Below are 27,424 nucleotides of genomic sequence, written 5' to 3' on the forward strand. Positions count from 1 at the left end.
GTATGGTTTTATTCATTCACTGAATTTTATGTCCTGCCTTTTCCCGAGCACTCACAAGGAGGCACTTCACTAATTTTATTTTCCCCAACAACAATCTTGGTGAGACAGATTAAAGCAAAATAATAAGATTGGCCCCAAGTCATCTACCTGAGTTTCTGTGTCTGTAGCTGGCTAGGGAATTCTGGGAGTTGAAGTCCACCCACCAAGTTGCCAAGGTTGAGAAACACTGTCCTAGGCCATTATCACCCCAGCAACTGACAGCATCTTCATGGCATCACCCAGCCACTGTTGGTGATAGAAACCTGTCCACAATGAAGTTTGGATGACTTCAGAGCAGCATTTTTCACCCTTGGCCACTTTAAGATGGGTGGACTTCAACTCCCAGAATTCCCCAGCTGACCAAGGTTGAGAAACACTGCTCCAGAAGATGCTCTGAAGTCACTAGGACAGAAATGATCTTTTTCCAACAATTGGACCATTGCTAGCTTGACTCTTTAACTCTGCTTTACTGCTCAGACTGGGTAGTGTTTGCCTGAATACTTTAAGATGGAATTGAGCACCAGTTTGTGTCATGTTAAAGAAATCATCCCCCACATCTAGGACCAACAGACAACCTGAAGAACACGAAGGCCCTAAGTCCTAAGACGTTTGTGCAGTCTGCATCTCTCCTGAAGTTGCCACCCAGTTGCAATTTTTAATGTGACATAAGAAAATTGCTCAGTGTAATGAAACTTAATTGCAAAAAATAATTTTATCTAGCCTTGATGAGTTTCTGGGGTGCAACTTAAATCTCCCCCATGAAAGTTACAAATCTCTGATCTCAAACTATTCATTCCCCATATGACATGGATTTATATTTATATTTGATCTCCTCTTGGTTTTATGGTTTTCTTGAAACTGGGTCAGTCTTGATTCTTTCAGAGCTCTTTAAGAATCTAGTGTCTGGCTAAACTTTGGGCATTGCTGCAGCTAGTTTTACACACAACAGTTAACTCTTGATCAGCCTTTGAGTAATTCCCAGGTAAGGCCTGTTGTGTTTTAGAGATTCTTTGGTTTGGAACTTGTGCCAGTATCTAAAGCAAAGAGGGAGGGAGAAGAAGAGAGAGAGAGGGAGATGGAATAGCAGGGAGGGAGGGAGGGAGGGAGGAAGGAAGGAAGGAAAGAAAGAAAGAAAGAAAGAAAAAAGAAAGAAAGAAAGAAAGAAAGAAAGAAAGAAAGAAAGAAAGAAAGAGGCATTAATGATACCTACCATCTGAAAAGTTCTACAGCAAATGGAATTTATTTCTGTCCCCTGTGTCAGCTCAGGGAGTGATTTGGATGGAGATTTCATCCTGCAGATTTTTTATCTGAAGTAGGGCAGAATCTGATTTGCTTCCTCATTTGCTGTTTCTGGCTGTTAAAGCATCACTGTCGACATGTTTAGATAAATATTTGGAGCCTGCAAACGGTCTACCCCCCTCCCCAAAATGATTAGGAATAAGGAATATGTAGTTCTGTTCTAGGGAAATAGGGAAATAACTTTTCCCTCCACCTCATCTTTCTGTTACGGATTTTGCTTCTGAATTCACCAAAATTCTGCTTTTGTCAAGAATTTTGGCATGGCATTATTTTGTACAGGGCCCGGCACACACAGTTTATGCTAAAAAGTCTTAATAGCTGAGGGGGGAATTCAGTTCAGTCCCAGTCTGGCTGCAGACAATACTTTACATGAGGATCAAGAACTTGGGCCTTGCAGATGTTGCCAAATCACAATTGCTAGGATCTCTCCTTACTGGTCCAGCTGGTCTGGCTCCTGTCTTTCTGACTGGGTGCCCTTTGGGTGGCTGCCCCCACCTCCCTTTTTGCACAATCCACAGGCTTTAAAACTGGTGAAACCTGGTTGCTGATGTGTGATAAAGGAAACTCTCTGGCTGAACTTTGCTGGCCAACTCTTTAAGAGAATAACAGGGTTGGAAGGGACCTCGGAGGTCTTCTAGTCCAACCCCCTGCTCAAGCAGGAGGCTCTATACCATTTCAGACAAAGTGGCTGTCCAGTCTCTTCTTGAAAGCCTCCAGTGTTGGAGCACCCACAGTTTTTGGATAGAAGCCCTTCCACTGGTTAATTGTCCTCACTTCAAGAAGTTTCTCCTTAATTCCAGGTTGCTTCTCTCCTTGATTAGTTTCCATCCGTTGCTTCTTGTCCTGCCTTCTGGTGCTTTGGAGAATACCTTGGCCCCCTCCTCCTTGTGGCAGCCCCTCAAATATTGGAAGACAGCTATCATGTCACCCATAATCTTTCTCTTTGTGACTAGACACCCAGTTCTTGGAACTGTTCATCATAGGTTTGAGCCTTTGAACTATCCATTGAAAGGCAAAGTATGATTTATGCAAAATCCAAAAATCCAAGCAAAGCTTGTCTTTATTTGCATTTTACTTGAAGGATGGTCGTTTCCAAATTCCTGATGGAAAAGAATCAGAAACCTGCAGCCATGGCTGGATTCCAGCCAGCAAAGAGTTAACTTTTCTATCGGACTGGTATTAAAAGGAAGAAAGCAATGGATTTTCCTGAGAGAGGGTGAGGGGAAACTTTTGCGGGAATGGGATCTGTTAGATTCCAGGCTGGCTGGTAAGAAGAAACCCATAATAAAGACCCGGAAGCCAACAGCATTGCACCTCCTACTTATGTGCAATTAAATTCTTTTCTTGGGGCTGAACAAAAAAATTCTTGTTTTGCTTGCTCAGTTGAAAGTTTCTGCAGTGCCTTGCTGAAGGGGCAAGTAAAATGGGGGAGGGCTCTCCAGCCGGCAAACCAGCCACCCCCTGCACTGTGGCTGAAGCAGAATAGCTGCTGTTCACTGGAGCAGGGCTAAATCCAAGGGAGGGGAAGGGGAGGCAGGCGGATCAACCAGCACTTGTCCAATTTTATACTTTCCTTTGGCAGCAAGGAGCTCTTAACATCGATTGGCAGTTTTTCAAAAGGTGGAGAGAATCAGAATAGAGCTCGAAGGGACCTTGGAGGTCTTCTAGTCCAACCTCTTGCTCAAGCAGGAGACCCTATACCAGGGGTAGGCAACCTTGGCTCTTTTATGACTCATGGACTTCAACTCCCAGAATTCCTGAAACAGCTGGCTCAGGAATTCTGGGAGTTGAAGTCCATGAGTCATAAAAGAGCCGAGATTGCCTACCCCTGCCCTATACCATTTCAAACAGGTGGCTGTCTTCTTAAAAACCTCCAGTGATGGAGTATCCACAACTAGCTTTTCACTGGTTAATTGTCCTCACTGTTAGGAAGTTTCTCCTTAATTCCAGGTTGCTTCTCCCCTTGATTAGTTTCCATCCATTGCTACTTGTCCTGCCTTCAGGTGCTTTGGAAAATAAGTTGACCCTCTCTTTGTGACGGCCCCTCAAATACTGGAGTACTGCTATCATATCTCCCCTAGTCCTTCTTTTCCCTAGACAACCCATACCCAATTCCTGCACTTGTTCTTCATATGTTTTTGTCTCCAGGCCTTTAATCATCTTAGTTGCGCTTCTCTGCACTTTTTCCAAAGTCTCAACATCTTTTTTGTAATGTGGTGACCAAAACTTGATGCAGTATTCCAGGTGTGGCCTTAGTAAGGCTTTATAAAGCGGTACTAGTGCTTCACGTGATTTTGATTCTGTGCCTCTGTTTATACCACCGAGGATTGTAATGAGAACAGCTTGAGTTCAGAAGACTGGGCCCCCCTTGCTTCTTCCTCTGTCTTTCTAAACTTTTTAAAACTTTGGAGAATTGACTCCTAGAAAGTTCCTTTGTAAAATGGTGGCCTTTCCTGCCTTGCTTTCTTTCAAAAACAGCGGTTGTATCCAGAAAATTAATGGTAGTCCTAGCCTTACAACAGTGTGTTTAGTGACTGTTCAAAGTTACAGTGGCACTGGAAAAAAAGGAGTTATGACTATTTTTCACACTTACGACTGTTGCAGCATCCCCATGGTCACGTGATCAAAATTCACTTGTCAGCTGACTCCTATTTATGACGGTTGCAGTGTCCCGAGGTCATGTGATGATCCCCTCTTGTGACCTTCTGACAAGGAAAGTCAATGGGAAAGTCAGATTACTGACTGAACTGCAGTGATTCACTTAATAACGGTGGGAAGAAAGGACATAAAATGGGTAAAACTCACTTGCAACAACTCTCTCAGCCACAGATATTTTGGGCTCAACTGTAATTGTAAGTTGAGGGCTACCTGTACTCTTGTTTTTTATTATAAGAAGGGTGTCCAACCTTGGCAACTAAGACCCATGGACTTCAATTCCCAGAATTCCAGGCTGGGGGAATTCTGGGAGTTGAAGCCCACAGATCTTAAAAGTTGCCAAAGTTGGAAATCCCTGGATTTATAACTAAAGGAGACAAAAGGTTTTGGAGGTAGTGAAAATCACTGGTTTGTTCAGGCAAAAACAGATGGCAATTGCAGAGAAAACACACGTAGGCAAATCCCTCTCTTTTGGCCTGGCGTTATTATCCCCTTTCAATTGAGATCATTTTGAAATTGTGCTTAGAAAGCTTCCCCCTTACTTCTGAAGGAGTTTCTCTTCCACACACCCCCAAACCCACTATTTAGGTGAAGAAGTGGTGATAATATGCAGTTTGCATTTGGCTGGCGCCAGCGTGACTGGCCCTTGTATCTGACGGCCTGTCTTAAAGCAGCAGCGCCTCTTATTTTTAAAAGCAGATCTTTATGGCAAGTTTTTTTTAACCTCCTTTTGCAAACGTGTTTTTCAAACTTGCCAAACCTGTAAGGGAGAAGAAGAACCAGCTACCTGAGCCTGAATGTCATGGTTTTTATGAATTTTTCTCTTGCTCCAGTAATATAATGCAGTTAGATGTGGAACTGAGTAAGAATGCAGGAGACTGTTTCTTGGGTGCAAGTTGTGATAGCCTGGATCTCATAAGCATGTTTGTGAAAGAGTGGGGAGCTGCTTTCTCTCTTCTATTTTTTTTAAATGTCATTTAAAGTGTGTAGGGGGGGGACTCCAAGGACCCTAACATCGCTGTTAGCAATTTTCCTTTTTCTTAAAGCTGTAAGTCGATTTGGAGACGAGCTTTCCTTCATTTTTTTTTTGCAATACCATTTTTTTTCCTGTTATGCTCTGAATTCAGCCTTTTGTATCTTTCCTATCGGGAGTGATGGAATTCTTTCCCTTGACTATTACCGTATTACCAAATACCGTGTTTCTTGTAATAGAGGCACAGAAACTTAAGAGGAAAGTTTTGGCTGTCTTGAGCATGGTTGGACATATCCAGAGGAAGTGTTGGTTTGCCAAAAAAGTAACTGTTGTTTCAAATTTTTCTACTTCAGAGTTAAATCAGTTTTGTTTGGTAGTCAGTTCTGACTATTTTAGTTCCTTGCTGAGCTCTGGGCTGTGTTTACCCAATGCAATAATAGATGGTTTGCTGAATTAGCTCAGTTGCACAAATTCTTAAAACACCTGAACCATCAATCAAACCTTCTGGTTGGATTTGCACAACATGCAGATCCTTTAACCCAGTGCATTTTAGGCTGTGTGTTGTTGAAAACCAGATCTTTCGTTGTAGTTTTTTGAATTAACTCAAGTTTTTGGGAACCATGGACCACAATTACAGGTCCCTTTGATGCTCTTAAAAGCAAAAAAAAAAGGCATTTAATGGATTCACACATTCTCTTAAACCATATGTTTGGTCTGGATTTGGTCCATTGTCCAAACTAAGACTCTGTCGCTAATGAACATACGAATGAGCCACAGGTGTCAAACTTGCCATGTCATGTGACGTGGCGTGACGTATCGAGACTCTTTGCATTTCCAGCAATGGGGTGGGCACGGCTTCAGTATCATGAAACCAGCAGTTTAAAACCCCTGGAATAAGCTATTACTAGTTGAAAACAGTGTCACTGTTAACAGGGTCTGTGTTCTTGTATTGCTCTGGAAGTGTGAGGAAGATACTTTGATCTCAGCAAAAGCTGGTAATTTTCCAGGCACATGGGAAGAAATTTCTAAATTTAGGGACTACCTCTTCAACCAGCATGGAGAAAACTAACTACAGGTAGTCCTTGATTTACAACAGCTCATTTAGTGATTGTTCAAAGTTTACAAAAGCACTGAAAAAAGTGACGTGACCATTTTTCACAGTTACAACTTTTGCAGCATCCCCATAGCCTTGTAATCAAAATTCAAGTGCTTGGCAACTGGTTCATATTTATGATGTTTGCAGTGTCCCAAGGTCACCTTTTACAATTTTATGACAAGCAAAGTCAATGGAGAAGCTGGATTCACTTAACAACCAGTTTACTAACTTACAACTGCAGTGATTCACTTAATAACTGTGGTAAGAAATGTAATAAAATAGGGCAAAACTCTCTTAACAAATGTCTCACTTAACAGACATTTTGGGTTCAATTGTGGTCATAAGTCAAGGACTACCTGCACAGGCTGGATCATATTCCTTGTGAGGACCAGACCTGTATTCAGCCAACCAAAACTATGTTGCGTTTGATGGGATTGTTGTAGGGTAAATGAGCTTGAAAATTGCAAGCAGTAGTCTCTTTAAGGCATATCTGGTGGCATGTACAAGATGCTAAACCTATGTAATGGATGTATTCTATGTATTGTACAAGGGACAAAGTGCATATTTGTGCCATGCCATCTTATGATTGAGCATTATGGTTTGGTGGATGCAACATGCTAAGACAGTATTTCTCAGTCTTGGCAGTTTGAAGATGTGTGGACTTCAACTTCTGGGAGTTGAAGTCCACACATCTTCAAACTGCCAAGACTGAGAAACACTATGCTAAGACAATCTTAGATTCTTAGAAAAGGCTGACTCATAAGTTATCCTATCCCTAGTCAAGTCTAAAGTGTTGGGTCAACCAAGCAAGGGAACTTTGAAGGAGGGTTATTTATGGACCGTGGAAGTCTTCTGCCCCTGAGATTTGCATGCATCTAAGCCCTGCAGCTTGGCAAAGGAAGTGGATTCTGTTATTCTGCTTTCTGTCAACTGTAGTATCTTTTCATACATGTGAGCTTCTGATCAGTATCCTATCCTTCGTTCAAGTAGAAGTGATTTCATTGAGATAGAAACCCACTTTCTGAAAACTTGGATGATGGCTCATTTGCCTCCTTTTTCTTTTTCAGAATCACCACCCCCTCCTTATTCCCGGCTGTCTCCCAAGGACGAGCAAAAGCCATTGAGTAAGTATGTTTTCCACCCAGACTTTCCTCCTGCAGCTTGCGAAGCATTAGCAAGAGTGGTCCAGGTGTTATGTGAACAACTGAAGACCTGTATTTTGTTGGCAACTTTTGACTCTTTTCCAAAAGGAAGATAGATGCCTTTGGCTTTTCTCTTTATATAATGCAAGATGATGCAAAACTTAGACATAGAAGATAGAATAATATTGGAAGGAACTTCTTCTAGTCAAAACCCCTGCTTGAATAGGAGACCCAAATCTCTTCTTAAAAGTCTCCAGTGATGGAGCACCTGCAACTTCTGAAGGCAAGCTATTCCACCTGGTTGATTGCTCTCACCGTTAGGAAATTTCTCCTTAGTTCTAGGTTGGTTCTCTCCTTGGTTAGTTTCCATCCATTGTTTCTTTTCTTGCCTTCTGGTGCCTTGGAGAATAGGTTGATCTTGGAGGGTTTGTACAGTGAAGTACATGGAAGTACATAGAAGACTTGTACAATGTTGTTGTGGATTGTGCAGAGGATATAGAACTATCCTGGATCAAATTCAGTGTTACACATTGCAAAGTCAGTAAGAAGACTGGTCAAGGTCTGCTACAGAGAGCAGGGTCATGGCACAGATTGAATTATCCAAGCTAACATAGCAAAAATGGTTTCGAGAGACAAGGAGGCCTCCTCAGTCTATTGGAGATCTTGTTTCAGCATTACAGGTAGTCCTTGACATACAACTATTCATTTAGTGACCTTTCAAAATTGCAACAGCACTGAAAAAAGTGACTTACAACCATTTTTCACACTTAGGACTGTTGCAGCATTCCCTTGATCAGAATATGGATAATTGGCAACTGGTGTGTATTTATGACGGTTGCTGTGTCCCAGGGTCATATGATCCTCTTTTGTGACCCTCTGACAAGCAAAGTCAGTGGGGAAGCCAGATTCACTTAACAACTGTGTTACTAACTTAACAGCTTAACAGGTTGTAAAATGGAGCAAAACTAACAATAACTGTCTTGCTTAGCAATGGAAATTTTGGGCTCAATTGTGGTTGTAGGTCGAGGACTACCTTTCACCCAGGATCTCAAGACCAGCTAGGGTTGCTTAGACAATTGAGAAGGAGTGACACCTTTCTGAGTGAGCCATGATTCAAAAGATGCTTCTCCCAGCAGTCTAGGACAGAGGTCCCCAGCCTTTTGGACCGGTTCCATGGGGGGAGGGTTTTCTGCAGACCGGAGGGGGCCTGGTTTGGTGTGCTGCCTGCACTCCGCAGATGGGGATTTGCTTGTTTGTGTGGCCTGGTTTCTGGCATGCCGTGGCCTGGTGCTGGTCCAGGGACCGGGGGTTGGGGACCCCGATCTAGAATGATGATGGTGAACCTATGACACGTGTCACAGGTGACATGCCAGGCCTCTTGACCCTCTGGAATTTGTGTGAGAGGGCCCTGCTCTCTGAAAACCCCTGGAGCCTCCGAAAATTACAGAAGTCCAGAGTGTCCAGAGAGGACATGTGGAGAGGCTTTCCTTGTGTGTGAGAGAGAGATTGAAAGAGAGTCAGATTGAGAGAGCTCAGCAGAACCAAGGTAGGCATTTTCTGAATTTTGATCTGCTGAGCCCAAAGGTTCACCATCACTGGTCCAGGACTTCTGTCTCCCCTGCAGATGGATTAGGCATGTGTTGTTCTTACTTTGGGCTGAGTCCAAAATTTCAGAGGAGGCAATTCTGACAAGACTTGGGAGCCTAACCTTGGTCCCTCACAGTGGCTCTCACCTTCTCCTGCTGCTTCTCAGAGAAGGATTTCTTGAGGGCACAATGCCATCTACTCGCGGTGCCAGTAGAAGTCTGGAAAGTTACAAATGGTGATCAAACGACGTCGAGACAGTGCAACAGTTATAAATACATGCCAGTTTGCAAGCGTTTGAATTTTAATCACATGACCATGAGGATGCTGCAACAGCCATAAGTGTGAAAACTGGTCATAAATCACTTTGTTCAGTGACATCATAACTCTGAACGATCACTAAATGAATGGATGTAACTGCAAGACTACCTATACTAGTTATGTAGCAATCTGGACCACATCCATTTCATAGGTCCCTAACCTTTGTGGCTTGGCAGCCAGGCTGAAGGGGGGAAACCGCCCCACCACTCGCGCAAGTGGAGCTGCATGCGCACATGCATGCCAGCCCACCCACCACTCATGTGGCCTGGTTTGGAATAGGCCATGCTGCCTGGGGGCTGGGGACCCCTGATGTAGATGACACCTGCAGAATGTGGGACCCATCAAACCAAACTCCCTGCATACCCATAAATTCTCCAAGTGAGACGTTTTTCAAAGATGTGGTGGATTCCTCAGGTATAAATAATGGGTTACAATCAGTTTGCTGGGGCCCATGTTATACTCATTGTCATCCAGAAATAATCAAGATAAGGACTAGTAGACAATGTGGTGGCCTGGCAGTCCTCCAAAGGTCCCAGGGTATAACAAAGTGGTATAGCAAAGTGGATTATCAGTCTTCCTGACTGTATGGTATTTCGTTGTACAATTTTGTGGATAATTTTTTATTTGCAAAAAAAGAAATCAAGTACAGGCAGTCCTCAACTTACAACAGTTCATTTAGTGGTCATTCAAACTTACGACACTGGAAAAAGTGATTTATAGCTATTTTGCATATTTCCAACTGTTGCAGCAATCCCCCCGGGTCACTGATTCATATTTATGACGGTCAGAGTGTCCTGGGTGTGTGTGTCATGTGATCCCCTTTATGACTGTTAGTAACAACTGTGTTACTAACTTAACCACTGCAGTGATTCACTTAACAACTGTTGCCAGAAAAGTCATAAAGTGGAGCAAAACTCACTTAACAACTGTCTTGGTTAGCATCAGAAATTTTGGGCTCAATTGTGGCCGTAGGTCGAGGACTTCCCTTATCGTCTCCACCCTGGATAGTAAGCAGGGTGGAGACGATAAGGGAAGTCCTCGACCTACGGCCACAATTGAGCCCAAAATTTCTGATGATAACCAAGACAGTTGTTAAGTGAGTTTTGCTCCACTTTATGACTTTTCTGGCGACAGTTGTTAAGTGAATCACTGCAGTGGTTAAGTTAGTAGACGAGGATCTCTGAATTCACGTATTGGAACCTTGCTTTTTGAACCAGCAGGATTGAAAAGAAAAGGGAAAACCAACAATAACAAATTGATTTTGGAGCCGACTTTTAGATAAAATGGTACAAGTGAAGGGGAGAGAGGGAGAGTCTAACAAAAGACTTTTAACTTGTTAAAACAAAGTTTTCTTGGTCTCTACAGGGGAGGAAGGAAGGAAGGAAACAAGAATAAACAGCTTCAAGAATTTTAATAGTGATAATTAAGTATAGTAACAATGAGTTGTTTGGAGGCTTAGTGTAACCTTAGCCATGGAGCTCCAAGTTCTTACTTGTTCAGTCCCCTCAACCTGGGTTATTTTGGAGGCCGAAATCTTGCCAGTGTTGTTTGTGCATTAGAAAAAAAAAAGAACCCTTCAGTCGTGTCTGGTTAGGTTAGGAGAAAAACCTTGGTGAACGGCATCCACACAGGAGAGACTGGTGATTTCACCTTGTAGAAGGCAGCTTTCTATGGCGATAACTTCCAGGAACTTATCTTCTCAGGGCAATTGCTTAGAAATACCTACATTATAGGTAGTCCTCGACTTACAGCAGTTCATTTAATGACTGTTCAAAGTTACAATGGCATTGAAAAAAGTGACTTATGACCGTTTTTCACACTTATGACCGTTGTAGCATCCCCATGGTCAAGTGATCAAAATTTGGATTCTTGGCAATGGACTCATATTTATGATGGTTGTAGTTGTCCTGCGATCATATGATCCCCTTTTGGGATCTTCTAAGAAGCAAAATCAATGGGAAAGACTTATTCATTGAGCCATATTACTAAGTTAACAACTGCAGTGATTCACGTAACAACTGTGGCAAAAAAGGTCGTAAAATGCGGCAAAACTCACTTAATTGTCATATTTGGAAGTGGAAATTTTGGCTTCAATTATGATCGTAAGTCAAGTACAATTCCCCCCCCCCTCTTATTGATGTCTTAAGAGCTAGCCAGAGTTACTGTTTTGTTCTTGCTAGGAAAGAAGTAATTCTTCCTTTGGGAAGGGCTGAAAAAGACTTTCTTAAAAAGGCCTCTGCAAAGATAACGGTTAGTTGCTAGTATATTACTGGTCATTCCCCCCCCAATCTTTCTTGCTTCTTCCTCTAAAAAGAAAGAGGAGTATTTCATAATCAGGATTTGGGCTTGATTTCCTATATTTTCATCAAGAGAGCTACTTAAAAGTCAGCCAGGCAAGAAGGCAGGAGCAGAAAAGGCAGCAGTTGCTTCTAGATTCACAAAGTGCATTAAACCACAGCTGTTTTAACTATTGTTGCTGAAAAAAGACACGTTGTCCTTCCACTTTTGCTTTTATAAACCATGATTTAAAATGTTGCCTGCGGTTCAAACTAAGACTTTTGCAGTACAAACCAGAGCTGTGCAGTGTTTTGGATTTGACTCCAAAAAGGTGTTTTTGAGCTAAAGTATAGAATCTGTCTGCACCTTTTTAAAGCAGCTGTGTCCTTCTCAGATGGCAAAACTCTGCTTCCAGCTGTTTTCTGGAATCCCTGGAAACTATGTGGCTGCTTTATGGGAAAGTAGACAAGTCGTATGAGTGCTCCCTCCTATAGATGTGGAGGCAGCTTTGGGGAATTGAATGAGAACCGTTGGGCAGCCCTTGTGGGAATGCTTCTTGGGATGGTAAAATGATTGACGATCTTGGAAATAACATGTGCCTTTTTTCCTCTGCTTCCTAGACCTTTCAAATTCCACATTGTCCTACACTGAGACGGAGGCTACAAATTCACCTACTGTCATCAGAGACTTTTCTGGTAGGTAGATCTTTAAATGTGTGGAATACAATGTTGTTTTTTCTTTCTGAAGAAAAATACCTTGTGTACTAAAACGTCTATGGAGATTCTCACCCTGGTCATGGTTGTCCCAAAGGCATTTTTTCAAAAGGCAACTGAACCGTCTTTGTTTTTCCTTTAAGATGTTTCGCTTCTCATCTAAGAATCTTCATCAGTTCTGGAGAACTGAAGTAGCTTCTTGGATGAGAAACAAAACGTTTTGGAGCCAAAACCAAGAAAGTTGTCACCTTTTGAAAAAAGCACCTTGGAACCGTGTGTACTAAAACAGCAACAGAGGTGGTCCCAGTGTTAAATAACAAGAATCAAAATGCCTTCACGAGAAAAAGCTAGTTAATATACAGGTAGTACTTGTCTTACAATAGTTCACTTAGTGACCATTCAAAGTTATGACAGCACGGAAGAAAGTGACTTATGACTGTTGTCACAGTTAAGACCATGCAGCATCCTCATGATCACGTGATCGAAATCCAGATGCTTAGCAGCTGGTTCATATTTATGACTGCAGTGATTTACTGTTGCAAGAAAAGTTGTAAAATGAGGCAAAATTCACTTAACTACTGTCTCTCTTAGCAATATAAATTTTGGGCTCAATTGTGGTCGTATGTCAAGGACTCAGTGCTTTTTTTGTAAAAGAAAAAGGTGCCGGAACTCACACATGTCATACAACCCGCCTTGCCTACCCTACAAGGTTCCATCCAAAAAAGGTGCCGGAACTCCATTCTGAGCGTTCTATGAGAAAAAAAGCCCTGCGAGGACTACTTGTACTTCCTCTCTCTCAGGATCTCCTAACATGGACTTGGCACTATGGATCACTTGCCAATCCCAATAAGAGTTCCCCATGTTTATATGCCTTTGGCACTGGTACTGCTAAGATGTGCAAAGTAATGCATTCTATCAGTACAGGGAAAGCATGAAATACATTCTGACAAACTCTCTCAGCTCCAGACATCTGCATTTGTCAAACTCGTTAAGAATTAACAAGGAAAGAAGAAAAACAGATATTTGATGGTGGTATTGAAAACTAGTATCTTTCATAGCCAATGGGTTTTCCTCAAATAGACTACAAATGTGTTTTGTGTAAATATTTTCATTTATCTGAATATTCGTGTCTCCAAAAATAGGCTGAATGCTCATATTTGAAAATAAGCTTCAGCTGGTTCTATTTGTAACCTGAAGCTTGATTCTTGACAAGTATTTCCGAAATATTAATTTGTTTATGTTTTTTGTAGGAAAGAATAAACCCCAACCCTTCCTGTATATTACTTAAATTGCTAGTAGATTTTCCTTCTGAATATAGTATATTACTTCTTTGAAACACATACAAATGCACATGTGTGTGCATGTGACTTCTATACACACAGACATGCATGTCACCTCTCCTGTTTCAAAAAGTGTTCCTGCCCTGTTTTTAGCAAGGAGTCCAGGAATGGTCTTCCTGTTTTGCAGGACTGTTTGCTCAGGAACTTCGATAGCCTCACTCTCACCCTTCTCTTATTATTGTTTGTGAAACTACCAGTGTAGGGAAGCAGGGGGAAAAAATCACATTACTGATTTTAGGTCCTCTTTTGAAAATGTGCTTTGCAGGTTTGTGTTTGGTTTATGTTTTAGAGTTCACTAAGATGCTCACGGGCCCTTGTTTGTTGCCTTATAAATAATGTGGTTCTTGGTGATTGTATTTAGAGGAAAGGTAACGGCTGAGAAGCCCCCCTGAAGTTTGGCTGTCAGGAAGCCTGGCAGTGTTGATGATGGGGAGGGGCACAGAGCGGAGGGAAAGGGGGTGAGAAAGTGGCCCTGGTGGCTCCATCCAGGCCATCTGCTGAGGGGTCACTGGCTGTTCCTGAGGGCAGTTTGGCCCCTTAGTCACAGACAGACACACAGCTTGGCAGATGCTGAGGTTAGAACTGCACTTCAGGTGGTCCTTGACTTATAACCACAACTGAATCCAAAATTTCCATTGTTAAGCAGCAAAGGCAGTTGTTAAATGATCTTTGCCCCATTTTACCACCTTTCTTGCCGCAGTTGTTAAGTGAATCACTGCAGTTGGCTTCCCCATTGACTTTGCTTGTCAGAAGGTCGTAAAAGAGGATCGTGTCACCCCTGGACATGGTGACTGTCATAAGTATGAGTCAGTTGCCAATGTCTGAATTTTGATCATGTGACCAGGGGGATTGCTGCAACAGTTGTGTAAAAAACGGGCGGAAGTCACTTTTTTCAGTGCTGTTGTAACTACGAACAGTCACTATACAAACTGTTATAAGTCAAGGACTACCTGTATACCTTTTGTTTTCCAGGCCCCAGCATAGGAATATGATATTCCATTAGGTTGTATTTCAGTACAGATCCTTGTCTGTGGGTGAACTTTAATTTATCCACCCTGGAATGTTTCCTGCTCATTGCAATTGCTCCTAAAAGCTGCTGGAGCTAATGAACTCCTGCAAATGTGTTGCTTACTCAAAACATGGTGGCAATTTAAGATCCAAAAACGGAGCTGGTCCAGATTCTACCATTTCCACAGCCTCATGCTCAGGAAACAGTAAAGCCTGAGTGATGCTCATGCTTTTTTCCCCCCCTCAAGATGGATTGTGTGCCAACTCTGAGAGGAAAGGTTGAGGAAGCTTCCAGAAATTTGATTCCAGCGTGTAGGAATGTGAGATATTTTTTGGGCCTCAGGAAGGGACATGTGCTTGCGTGGTATAACTCAGCCTGTCTTGGCTCCTGACCCAGCTCTGAAGCTCAAGTCAAGTCAAGATTCTGACCACTGACCTAGAGCGGGGGAGGGAGGGGGCAACATAAGGCACTTTTACTATCAACTTTTAGAGGGTGAGCTCCGAAACATTTTGTGTGACCCAGTGCTGATTCTCTCTCTTTAAATGAGCTGTGGATCAGTGTCCAGATGCTCTTTACTTCCAGGGTAAAAAGGTGGTGGGTACATGTGGCATCTTACCTTTGCATAACCATCAGAAGAAGGAAAAAAGTGGGCTTAAACATTTCTGCTAGAACAAAATAACGATCACTTTGTAACCAAAATGGTAGTGTAATTGGATCTGCCCATCTCCTACTGTGGAATTTCAAGTGGCTCAGCTTTTCATAAGAGTCTAATGTCTGTTATTTATCTTTCCCCAGTGAGCAGAGTTACATCTATAGGATAAGAGGCTTGCTGTGGTTTAACTCTTGAGTCGCCAGACTAAAGCAACAGTTGTGATCCGAGAGTGGTTTCCAAGATCAGCTTTCCTCAGTCTGGGAGGCAGCAGATGTGCTTTGGTTGAAGTTGCCTGGATTGGCAAGCAGAACGGCCAGATGCTGGTGGTGAATTGGTGGAACCGTACCCCCAGTTCCTTGGGCGGCTGCCCTTTAGGGGAGGCAACATTGCCCAAGGCCTCTTGAGATTGATCCCAAGCAGGGTCCATTGGATGAGTCTGATGAAGAGTTTGGGTCCTCAATAGAGACGTTGAGGGGTCGGACTTTTCCTTTCCTTTCTGGGATGGGTGGGAGGGCAAACATGAATAGAATAGAATAGAATAGAATAGAATAGAATAGAATAGAATAGAATAGAATAGAATAGAATAGAATAGAATAGAATAGAATAGAATAGAATCTTCTAGTCCAGCCCCCTACTAGAGCAGGAGAACCTATACCATTTCAGATAAATGACTGTCTAGTCTCTTCTTAAAAATCTCCAGTGATGGAGCATCCACAATTTCTGGAGGCAAGCTGTTCCACTGGTTGATTGTTGATTTTGTATGTTGCATAAAATGCAACATACAAAAGTTAAAAAGAAAATTAAATTAATTGGCCCTAACAATAAATAGTTAAAATAAACTCAAACCCTTAGTCCAGGCTGGCCTGTTCAAACAACCAAGTCGGGAGCTGTCCAGAGCTCAACAGGCAGTTGATTCCAAAGGGCTGGCGTGCCCACAGAGAATGCTCTCCCCCTGGGGGCTGCCAGCCGGCAATCCCTGACCGACGGCACCCTGAGGAGGCCCTCTCTGTGGGAGCGCACAGGACGAAGGGAAGTTGACGCCAGCAGCAGGTGTTCCCATAGGTAGTCCGGACCCATGCCATTTAGGGCTTTATAGGTCATCACCAGCACCTTGAATCTCACCCGGAGGGCAACTGGAAGCCAATGCAGCTCGCGGAGGAGAGGTGTTACATGGGAGTATCGGGAAACCCCCATCACAACTCGCGCGGCCGCATTCTGCACCAGTTGAAGCCTCCGAGTGGTCCTCAAGGGCAGCCCCATGTAGAGAGCAAGTATTGGAATCTGGCTTCCCCCTTGACTTTGCTTGTCAGAAGGTCACAAAAGGGAATCCCGTGACCTCAGGACTTGGCCACTGTCACGGGAGAACCGCTTTAAACATTTAATGTAATCACCAGCAATCCAATAAAAATGCTAGTCAAGGAGACACAGGGCAGAAGATTCGGTCGGTGGCCTTGTGGTCTCCTGCCCTTGGCCCACTTTCTTCTACAGTATGGTGAGAAGATAGAAGAAATTTCACCTACCTTCCCTGGCCCGTCTTTCACGTGTGGCCCATCTTTTTGGTTGGACTTAATGCATATTGGACCTGGGAAACCACCTTTCCTCCCACCCCCCCCAAATAATGCTCCACTGAAGAGAAGACCTAAAGAAAGCAAATTTGAGGGAAAGTTGAATATTCCCTTTTGTGAACCTCACCTTGGCCTTCACAGAATGTTTATGGATTGCTTAGTTTGCCCCAAGTGTACACAGTCAGTGCAAAAGATACCCTTGGATTCCCATATGACTGAGAAGCCGTGAAGTTTGTCCAGTTCTAACTGGGAGGCTTTGGCAGGTATTGGACTGAGTCCAGCAGATCAAGACCCTCGTTCTCTGTTTACAGCCAATCCTGGTTTTTCAGTTATCTTGCAAGTTTGCTATTACAGATAGTCCTTGACTTACAACCGATCACTTAGGGACCATTTTGAAGTTATGACCAATCCTCTCAAAAGTACTTAAAACCTAGTTGCGATGCACCCACCCACAAGACTGCATTTTGGGCCCTTGGCAACTGGCTTGAAATTATGGCCGTTTGCATCAGGCACATGACTATGATTTACAATGTTTTTTCTGAAAACTAGCTTTTATTGGGGGGGGGTTGACAAAAACACCCCCTTGCAAGCAATGGGTTCTTTTAATGACTGCAGCAGCCACTTTACAACCGCATCAAAACAAGCTCATAAAATTCCTTACCTTTTCAGATGAAAGGTAGTATTTAAAGAAAGAAAAGCCCCTTCTATTTTCCCTTTCTGGTGTCATCTAACCTCCTCAGAATTATTATTTTTTTTGTATTTCTCCTGAAAACAATACAGCTTGATGGGCAGGATTGTTGGTGCCATAAATTAGCTACTTTTTAAATTGAAGCTTTTAGCAATGTTCTTGAAAGGATCTGTAATTTGTGAATTTTCCCTATCCTTACATTAAGTTTACTCACTTTCATTTTGGAAGCAGAAACAAAATCAGTAAGCTACATAGGGTGTGTTTGGACAGAATTCTTCACCAGGCAAGATGCATTTTCAGATGGAAAAACAGTTTGCATGATGATTGTGCCTTTCAATGTGTTTCTGGAGTGCCAAATTATGAAATGCAGAACTGAGTAAAGATAGTCCTTGACTTACAGCCATTCATTTGGTGATGGTTTAATGTTATGACGGCACTAAAAAAGTGACTGATGTCTGTTTTTCACTTACAACCATGGGTCTACATCGGAGGTGTCAGGCTACATCAGTCTACATCGGAGGTGTCTAATCTTGTCAGCTTTAAGACCTGTGGACTTCAACTCCCAGAATTCCCCAGCCAGCCATTCTGACTGGGGAATTCTGGGAGTTGAAGTCCACAAGTCTTAAAGTTGCCAAGCTTGGACATCCTGGTCTAAAAAGAAGAAACAGGGAATTGGACGTTGGAAGGATCCTTTTTTAAAAAACGTAGAAGAGGAGAAAGATGAGAAAGTTTAAACTTTCGAAGTGAAGCAGGCAAGAGAGACTCCAAAAAAACAACTCTGATTCCCCAAACCTTCTGACCTGAACAGAGGCTGTTTGTGAAGATTCAGCTCTGGGAAATGGCACCTACTGCTTCTGGTTAAGATCTCAAAGCCTTTGAACAGCTGAGGGACTTCAGGGTAGATTCCTGGCCAAGCCTTTGAGCTGTTCCAATCCCGCTCTGCACTCTCCACTCGTCCCCCTTTCTGGGTTTTTGCAAACCAAAGAAGCCAAAATATTTGAAAGGCAAAAAGCAGCATTTTTAAGGCGGAAATGTATTACTCAAATGGATGCCCTGGATGCCAGCGTCCCTGTCTTTGGCCTTTGCTGTGAGACTGAGGTGGCGAGAGCCAGCTGGTTGGGGGGGGGGGTAAGTAGGAAAGAACATCAAAGGCTCAAGGACTCTGAATAAACCTTTGAACATTTTCTTTTTTTAAAAAATATGTTTTATTAATTTTTTACAACAGCAATCTTTGGTGCTTCGTGAACAGTGTTGTCTGGGTTCATATATTTAAAACAATGATAATTAATTTCTACAATTAATATGTTGGTAATATATTACTTGATCCTCTCTTCTTCCTGTAATCTCCTTTTGTAATCTCCCATATTAAACAAATATAATTTTTAATATTTTCAGTACAAACCAAGTTGAATATAAACATTTTTAGTATTTATGCATGTAATAGTAACATCAACATATAACATATTTTTAATTATCTTATGACTTTTATAAATATAAAATTTTGAACATTTTCACTCCCCCCTCAACCCTGGTTTTCATAGTCTTCACACTCGCTGGTTCTCCTACATGCACACCACCCACATTTCAGTTTTTGCAAAACCTTCCTTGGTTCTCCAGGATAAGGCATATAGGTAGTCCTCTACGTACAACCAATCATTTAGTGACCATTCAGAGTTACAGAGGCACCAAAAATAGTGATGTATGACCATTCTTCACATTTTATGTGTGAAGCCGTGGTGGTGCAGGAGCCGTGGTCAGAATGCAGTGGTCAGAATGCAGTATTGCAGGCTAATTCTGCCCACAGCAGTTTGATTCTCACCGGCTCAAGGTTAACTGGCCTTCCATCCTTCCAAGGTCAGTAAAATGAGGAGTCAGGTAGTTGGGGGTGGGGCAATAGGCTGACTCTGTAAACTCCTTAGAAAGCGGTATATAGGTCTTAGCTGCTATTGCTATTTATGACCCAAGGTCACATGATCAAAATTCAGGTGATTGACAACTGGCATGTCTGTCATAAAGTTGTATTGTCCCCGAGTCATGTGATCACCTTTTGCAACCTTCTGAAAAGCAAAGTCAATGGGGAAGTCAGATTCACTTTACAACTGTGTTACTAACTTAACAACAGCACTGATTCACTTAACTGTGGCAAGAAAGGTCGCAAAAAGGCAAAAGTTACTTAACTATCTTGCATAGCAGCAGAAATTTTGGGTTTGGTTGTGGTCATAAATTGAGGACTACTTGTAATTTTAAAAAATCTTTACATCTAAGGAGAATATAACAACAAAAGAAGCTGTTGGGCCAAACTCTTCCAGATGGGATCAAGCAACCTTTTTTTTGGTTCCTTTGCATTCAGTAACTGGTGTGCCTCCATCGGAGAGCAACAACTGCCCAAATAAACATTTCTGATAACTGCCGATCAAGTCCTGCACTTCTGCTCAGAGAAAGTTTTGCCCTTTTCTCCTTTCTGAACAGCTTCACCTCAGGGATGTTGTGTTTCCTCACATGAATTGCCTTCCTTCCCCAACTTTTCCAGAGGGTTAAAGTCAGGACTTGGACATGGCGACTCCAAAGCATTCATTGCCTTCTGCTGTATCCATCCTTTCGTCATAACTTTTGTGTGTTTTGGATCGTGGTCTTGCTGCCTAGCCCACTTTCTCCCGAGCTTCAGTTCACAAGCATACGTCCTGCCACTTTCCTGTAGAATTTGGGGACACGATTCAGGATTCACAGGTCCATCAGTGGGGGACATCATCCTGGTCCACAGGCAGCAAAGCAGAACCAAACCATGATACTGCCACGTTCCACATATGTGATAACGTTGCTCTGCTGGAATGCAATGTTTGCCTTTTGCCAAACATGTCAATTTTACTCAAGCCAAAATGTTCTGTTTTGGTCTCATCCATCCACAGAATATTCTTCCAGCAGTTTTCTGGCTTAGCCACGTGGACTTTCACAATCCGTAAACAGGCAGCAGCATTCTTCTTGCAAACCTGCAACAAGAGTTCTGGGATCAAGCAACCTTGAAGACACAACTTAATGGGTGACTTGCCCTTCCCCACCCCAGTATTAGCCCAACCTTGTGCCTTCTAAGGGAGTTGGCCCTCGACCTCTAAACTTTCCAACCTCTGAAATTATCAAGGGGGTGTGTGGAGCCTGAGGGGGGGGGACTTGAGGCCTCACATTGGAGTTATCAGAGGAACATCCAAATTCTTTGCTTCCCATAGTTGGGCCTTCCAGTGCGAACTTGCTAAACTATGCCACTTTCCCAGCTTCTTCTGATGTTTGGTTTTCTGGGAAGATTTTATGATGAGGAGGGTAATCTGACAAGCATTTTGAAAGCCTGTGGAAGAAATTCTCCAAATTGACTTCTACCTGGTGTAACTAAGGTGGAGATACTCCCTTTCTCTCACTTCCCCCCTTCCACGGACTCAAAAATGGCCCCGTTTCCTCCCTGCGTAACCAGGATCTTTAGGTTACCATCAGATTGCAAGAACACAAGCGAATGGTGGTCAGGAGGAGGAAACCGTTCTAGTAACCTCACACTGCGTTGAAGAAGGGCATACATTCAACTACTAAGATTGTTGGACGAGCAGGCACAAAAACAGCCAGGGATGTGATGGAAGCCTGGTAAATGGGCCCCTCATCGGTCAACAGGAGTGCCCATTTACCACCAGCTTATCAAGCACTGAGGAAGAGAGGGCTGGGCAGCACAGACAAATGACAGCCAACGACTTAATTGCCAGCCATCGACACCCCAATCAACATCTAAAACCCCCCACTTACAACATACACCATATAAATACAGCACACAGAACAGCCCAAAGGACCCATTCCTCCAGAGAGAGAAGCTTCCCAAAGATGGGCTCCAGCACGAGTGACCGACCCAGATTAGATCCTGCATGACTTTGTTTTTGGGGGAAGATGGTGATAGAGATTTTGGTGTTCTTTGTTTCCCTGCTATGGCTCCCTTTTGAATGGGCTGTCTCCAGCAAACCTTCAGCCCCCAAACATAAAACATCTCTAGTTTACCATTACAGTTAGTCCCCGACTTATGACCATAGTAGAGCTTGCCCATCACAATCAGAAGTCATGATGATCATAAAACAGGTCATTCACATGAGCTATCCAATTTTATATCCTTTTTTGTCATTGTTAAGGGAACCAATGGTATAAAACACAGTCATGCGACCAGGGGATGCTACAGATGACCATAGATGTGGACCATGTGCTGATTGTTTGACATGTGGTCACTTTACCGAGGAGGTCCGTTGTGACTTTGGGGACTATGTGTATGTATTAATCCACTCATTGTAAACCATTCAAAATGATGGCTAAGTCATCGGTTAACAGATGTTATGGATCCAGCCATTTTGTTGGTCCCAAAACTGCATTCCTGGGGTGCAAATGTTGAAATGCAACCCTTGAACTATAAAAGAGCCAATCTGAGTTCCTTGGCACCCTGGCAAGGAACTTTTGGCTGCTTCTCCTGGATCGTATTTTGCTTTATTTCACTGGGACCATGAAATGCATTATCTCTAGCGCAGTGTTTCAATTTGGGCAACTTGTAAGACTTGTGGGCTTCAGCTCCCAGAATTCCTCAGCCGTCTTTGTCTTAAAGTTGCCAAATTTAGAGACCCCCGATTTAGTGGGTGAGGATCAGATACAAGAGCAAATAAAAACAATATATTAATGCCCATTTTCTAAAACTCTGTTGTTACATGACACATTTGTTAAGTGAGTTTTGCCCCATTTTACCTTTATTGCCACAGCTGTTAAGTGAATCACTGCAGTTGTTAAGTTAATAACAGGGTTGTTAAGTGAATCTGGCTCTCCCCCCCCAGTTGACTTTGCTTGTCAGAAGGTGGCAAAAGGGAATCACAAAACCCCTGGACACACAATCCTCAGAAATACATGCCAGTTGTCAAGTGCCCGAAATTTGATCATTTGGCCATGAGGCTGCTGCAATGGTCATAAGTGTGAAAAATGGTCATAAGTCACTTTTTTCAGTGCCATTGCAACTTCAAATAGTCACTAAACAAACTGTTGTAATTTGAGGAGTACCTGTAACATGAATCAGAGCTCTTCTACTGAATTTCTGTGGAGCTGGAATCGAGTGTAGTTGCCATGGGGTGGAAATCAGCTTTTCCAGCAGAAAAAGAGTGGGTGATAACTAGAAGAACATGAGGAAGCTGGCCTGTTTACTGTTGCTTGAGGCCCACATAGGTAGAAAGCCTGTTTTCAGTAAGTTGATAGTGCTGGTGCAGGGAAGATACTAGCTTGCTTTCTGCTAGACTGATTGAAAAAAGCTGCTTCGAAGGATTCACTTTCTGATAGAACATAGAATAATAGAGTTGGAAGGGACCTTGGAGGTCTTCTAGTCCAACCTGCTGCTCAAGCAGGAGACCCTAAACGATTTCAGACAAATGACTGTCCAGACTCCAGTCTCTTCTGGAAAGCCTCCAGGGATGGAGCACCCACAACTTTTGAAGGCAAGACTTTCTATTAATTATTCCGCTAGGAAATTTCTCCTTAGTTCTAGGCTAGTTGACTGGGGACGCTCAAGGAAATACATCCTGAATTATGAAGACTGTTTTGTGAATCCTTCAGGAAGGAGGGAGGGGGTTGCAATAACTAGTCCCTTTTTAGTCAAAGAGGGCAGAAGGGAGCTCTGTATTCCACCGATTGCCAAATATTTATGGGACTGGCCCACTGCCAGCAGACTGACCAACCCTGGCAAGCGGTATCCTTCCGTTTCTTCCTTTTGGAAGTAAGTTATATTTGCAAAATAACAAATAAAGTGAACCTTGTTTTACAGTTGGGAAATGCTGCTGGATGAAACTTGCAATTTTTTTCCTTTTCTTGTAAAAACAGTGCACTTCCTTGTTGACTCTTTTTTGCTATGCAAATCAAGGAGGAATGAAAGCAGACTTTAAGGATATAGCTTTTTTCTTAGGTGAATAATGTCAAGTGAAATCCTGAAAAAAATGTACATAGTTGCTAGAAGTAGACACTGACCTATCCTTATATTCAAATGGTGTTCTTTGCTGGAACTGGGATGGGCTACCCTTTGGGGGGGGGTTAAATCTTTTAACCTACAGTCATACTTGACTGCTTTGAAACTTGTCGAATTTGGTATTCAGCATATTTTGATGTGAAAATTTTGTCCTGGTATTCATCATTTGTTTGGTACTCGAAAGTGCAAGCTAGAACCTGTTGGTGTCAGCTGTTTTGTAGCTCACTACCGGAAACAAAGGGTGACACCTTAGTCACATGGTTTGGTACTTGTCATTTTTTTTAGTACTTTTAGTAGTTGTCATGCCTTTCAAACCAATAAACCACAAATAGTGACGTACCACTAATTATTCTGTTTCAGTCTCTAGAAGAAGTGGGCTGTGCTGTCACTCTGGTGGGATGGGATAATGCTTTTTAACCTTTTAAAAGCACAATTTTTAGCTTAACTAGGAACTCTAAAAATGATCCTTCTGCCGCCAGATTTCAGAGGGGCAGTTCAGGGGGTACAAGGGGGCGGTTTCGGAGACTTGCATGCTTGCTTCTCCTGGGTCCTGTAGCTCAGGGGTCTCCAACCATGGCAACTTTATGACTTGTGGACTTCAACTCCCAGAATTCCTTAGCCAGCCATGCTGGATGAGGAATTCTGGGAGTTGAAGTCTACAAGTTATAAAGTTGACAAGGTTAGAGATCCCTGTTACAGCTGATTCATGGGCAATTTCTCTCTCCAGTGACTCATCTTTGAATTGCCCTGAAGAAGTTATTTTACACTGTTTGTCACTTTTAATGGATTGGGACAAAGTTGTTTTGTCCAGAGTAAGAGTTGACCAACACCAGCACCATCCAAGATAGCCATAGAAAACAGGCCATCCTGTTTTTTTCCAGTGAACTGAGGTCCCAACATCTTTTAAGTGACACCCAAAGGTGCTTTTTCAAGAGGCAACTGGACTTTCTTGTTTTTCTTCGAAGATGTTTTGCTTCTCATCCAAGAAGCTTCTTCAGCTATGACTGGATGGTGGGGAATGGAAGGATTTAATAATAATAATGATAATGATAATGAAAATAATATTAATATTAATAATAATAATAATAATAATAATAATAATAATAATAATAATAATAATAATAATAATAATGTTGGAAGGGACCTTGGAGGTCATCTAGTCCAACCCCCTGCTCAGGCAGGAAACCCTTGTTTTGCAGAGGGACGCAGCAAATTTCTCCTCTGCCTTTTCTACGATTGCTTCCAGTCGAGTTGCTTTTGTCTGAGCTACCCACAATATTATTTTCTGCTCTAATCTTCATTGGGCACCAGCCTTTCCCACAACCCTCTGCTTTCCATCCCCCAGTGCTTTGGCGTGCTGTGAAAAAGGCACAATTGAAACCAGCTGGTTGTGAAAAATAGCTTTTTTCCTTGAAAACTGCAGGAAAGTTACCGATAGAAAGTTGCCTAGACTGCAGGGATCTCCAACCTCAAGACTTGTAAACTTCAACTCCCAGAATTCCATGCTGGCTAAAGAATTCTGGGAGTTGAAGTCCACAAGTCTTAAAGTTGCCATGGTTGGAGACCCCTAAGCTGGGACACTGTGACCGTCATAAATATGAATCAGATAGGACTGGCCTTTCAGTTCTGTCTGGCAGCTTCCATACCCTCATTAATGTGGACTTTTGCTCCATAATCTCTTGCCTGGATGTGTCTGATGGGAGTTTTAGTCCATTTTCATTGGAAAGACGATTGAATTGCTTTTGAAAAGAACCCCTCATTCTGGGCCATTCTAGTAAAATAGACACAGACTTGCTCTGGGGTAAGCAGGAATTCCCAAAGCAGAATGTTGTGGACTTGGGATCTTTTGTAGTTTGGGGGGGGGGGGTTGGTTTGCATAGGTAAACAGGCATCTTGGCTCTGTGGGGAAAATACTGAAGCAGGGCAGGGTTTCAGCAGAGTTCAGCAATTGTGCATTGATTAAGGCACAAGGAACAGTCTCCAGATTGGTTTTGCGAACAAATGCAACTGCAGAGAAGTCAGTCACAGTAACTTGGAAGTAGTTACTGTCTTTGGCCGAGTTTTGATTATTCAGAATGGAGTCTCCAAAGTGTGTTGAGTGATTTCAGCTAGGGCTTGCAGATTCCCTGTGTTTTGGCAGGCAGATCAGATCTTGAGAAAGCAGCTGAGATGGAGAGCCCGAAGGAAAAGCTGGGAGGATAAGAAAGGTGCTCTGATCATTTGGCACCTCAGACAGCTGTGTGCATGTGCCCTGCTATTCACACACCAAATGCTGGAGCATTGGTATCTCCCTTGCCAGCCCACAACAGTTTCTAACTTTTGTGGCCAGAATCAGTCAAATACATTATTTTCCAATTCCCTCCCAGTGCAACCATATAAACTAAGGAGATTTTTTTAAAATGTGAAAATAAACTGGTTACTCCTGGAAAAGGCAACATCCGAGTACCACCAGTCGCCTAGCAAGGTGTCAAAAACTTGATGACCAAAAAAAAAAAGAAGGAAAAAAGTGATGCAGTACAGGTAGTCCTCGACTTACAACAGTTCGCTTAGTGACTGTTCAAAGTTACAATGGCACTGAAAAAAGTGCCCCCCAAGCCACAGCCAAGCAAGACACTTGCCTGCCCACACGGCGGTGCTCTTCCTCCTGTCCGAGGTTTTCATTGTTGTGAGCATTTCTGTTGAGGATTGGGGGTAGGGTGGCAGGGTATTTGGTTTTTATTCCACCTGTCTGCCGGGTGGTTGCAGCAGGTTTTGGTCATTTCACATGACCCTGGGACACTGTGACCGTCATAAATATGAATCAGATGCTGCAACATTCCAGCTGATCGGTGCTTCTTCTGGGCTCAGAAGCGCCAGGATCAGCGCTGAGCTCCAGCTGGAGCCTGGCAATGATCCTGGCACTTCCACTGAGCCCTGACAGCCCTGTAGCTCCAGCCGACTATCACTCAGGCTTGTGCGGTGCTGCTATTCCCCTCCCCCGCTACCACTTTTCTAGGATGGTCACGTACCACCTGCCAGGTGCCAATGTACCACAGGTGGTGCCTGTACCACTGGTTGAAAAGCCCTGTTTTAGAGACATAATAAGATTTCCTTAAGTGTTCGTATAGTAAATATTTAAAGAACTTCCTAAAATATGTACAGTAGATTTAAGTCTTAAAACTTTGATCTGTCTCCTACCTAGAAAGGCTGAACAATTTTGAGAATAACCCAAACAGTTTTTCCCAAATGCTAATTTTGGACCCAGTGAGCTAAATATATTCTTTGGGCCAAAGAGGGTGAGCCCTGCAGCTGGTCCTCCACTTATGATCACGGTTGAGCTCCAAATTTCCAGTGCTAAGCAAGGCAGTTGTTTAGTAAGTTTTTCCCCATTTTATGATCTTTTTGCCAAAATTGTTCACTGTAGTTGTTAAATGAATCATGGGACTGTTAAGTGAATCTGGCTTCCCCCAATAACTTTGCCTGTCGGAAGCCCCCTGGGAAGGTTACAAAGGGTGATCACGTGACTTTGGGATGCTGCAGCAGGCACGTGAATTTTGATCCCGTGACTGTGTGGATGCTGCAATGGTCATTAAGAGTGAAAACCAGTCATACGTTATTTTTTTCAGTGCTGCTGTAACTTCAGACGGTCACTAAAAGAATAGTTGTAAGTCAAGGACTACCTGTAAAAGCCACATGTTATGTTGATAAATGAGAAATTGTTAAGTGAGTTTTGCCCCATTTTATAACTTTTCTTGTCACATTTGTTAAATGAATTCCAGTAGTTAAATTAGTAACACGTTTGTTAAGTGAATCTGGTTTCCTCATTGACTTTGCTTGTCACAAGGTTGCAAAAGGGGATCATATGACCCTGGGACACAGCCACCGTCATAAATAGGAGTCAGTTGTCGAGCATCCAAATGTAAATTACAGAACCAGGGAGAACCTGCAGCGATTATAAGGGTGAAAAATGATCATAAGTAACTTTTTTCAGCGCTGTTGTAACTTTGAACTGTTACTAAATGAACTGTTGTAAATTGAGGACTACCTGTATTAACCCTTCCTGTGTAGGCCATTTCCAGTAA

General features: G+C 42.8%; 1 protein-coding gene across 1 annotated transcript in view; it reads left to right on the plus strand.

The window, feature by feature from the left end:
• Nucleotides 1-27,424, plus strand: part of SMAD6 (SMAD family member 6) — a 74,582-nt gene that overhangs the window by 3,789 nt on the left and 43,369 nt on the right. The window contains exons 2-3 of the mRNA XM_083371576.1: nt 7,130-7,186; nt 12,007-12,081. Coding sequence (XP_083227702.1) covers nt 7,130-7,186; nt 12,007-12,081 — 132 coding nt within the window. The remainder of the gene's footprint in view (nt 1-7,129; nt 7,187-12,006; nt 12,082-27,424) is intronic.

This window comes from Vipera ursinii (genome assembly GCF_947247035.1).
Source record: "Vipera ursinii genome assembly, chromosome: 11".
NCBI classification, from domain to species: domain Eukaryota; kingdom Metazoa; phylum Chordata; class Lepidosauria; order Squamata; family Viperidae; genus Vipera; species Vipera ursinii.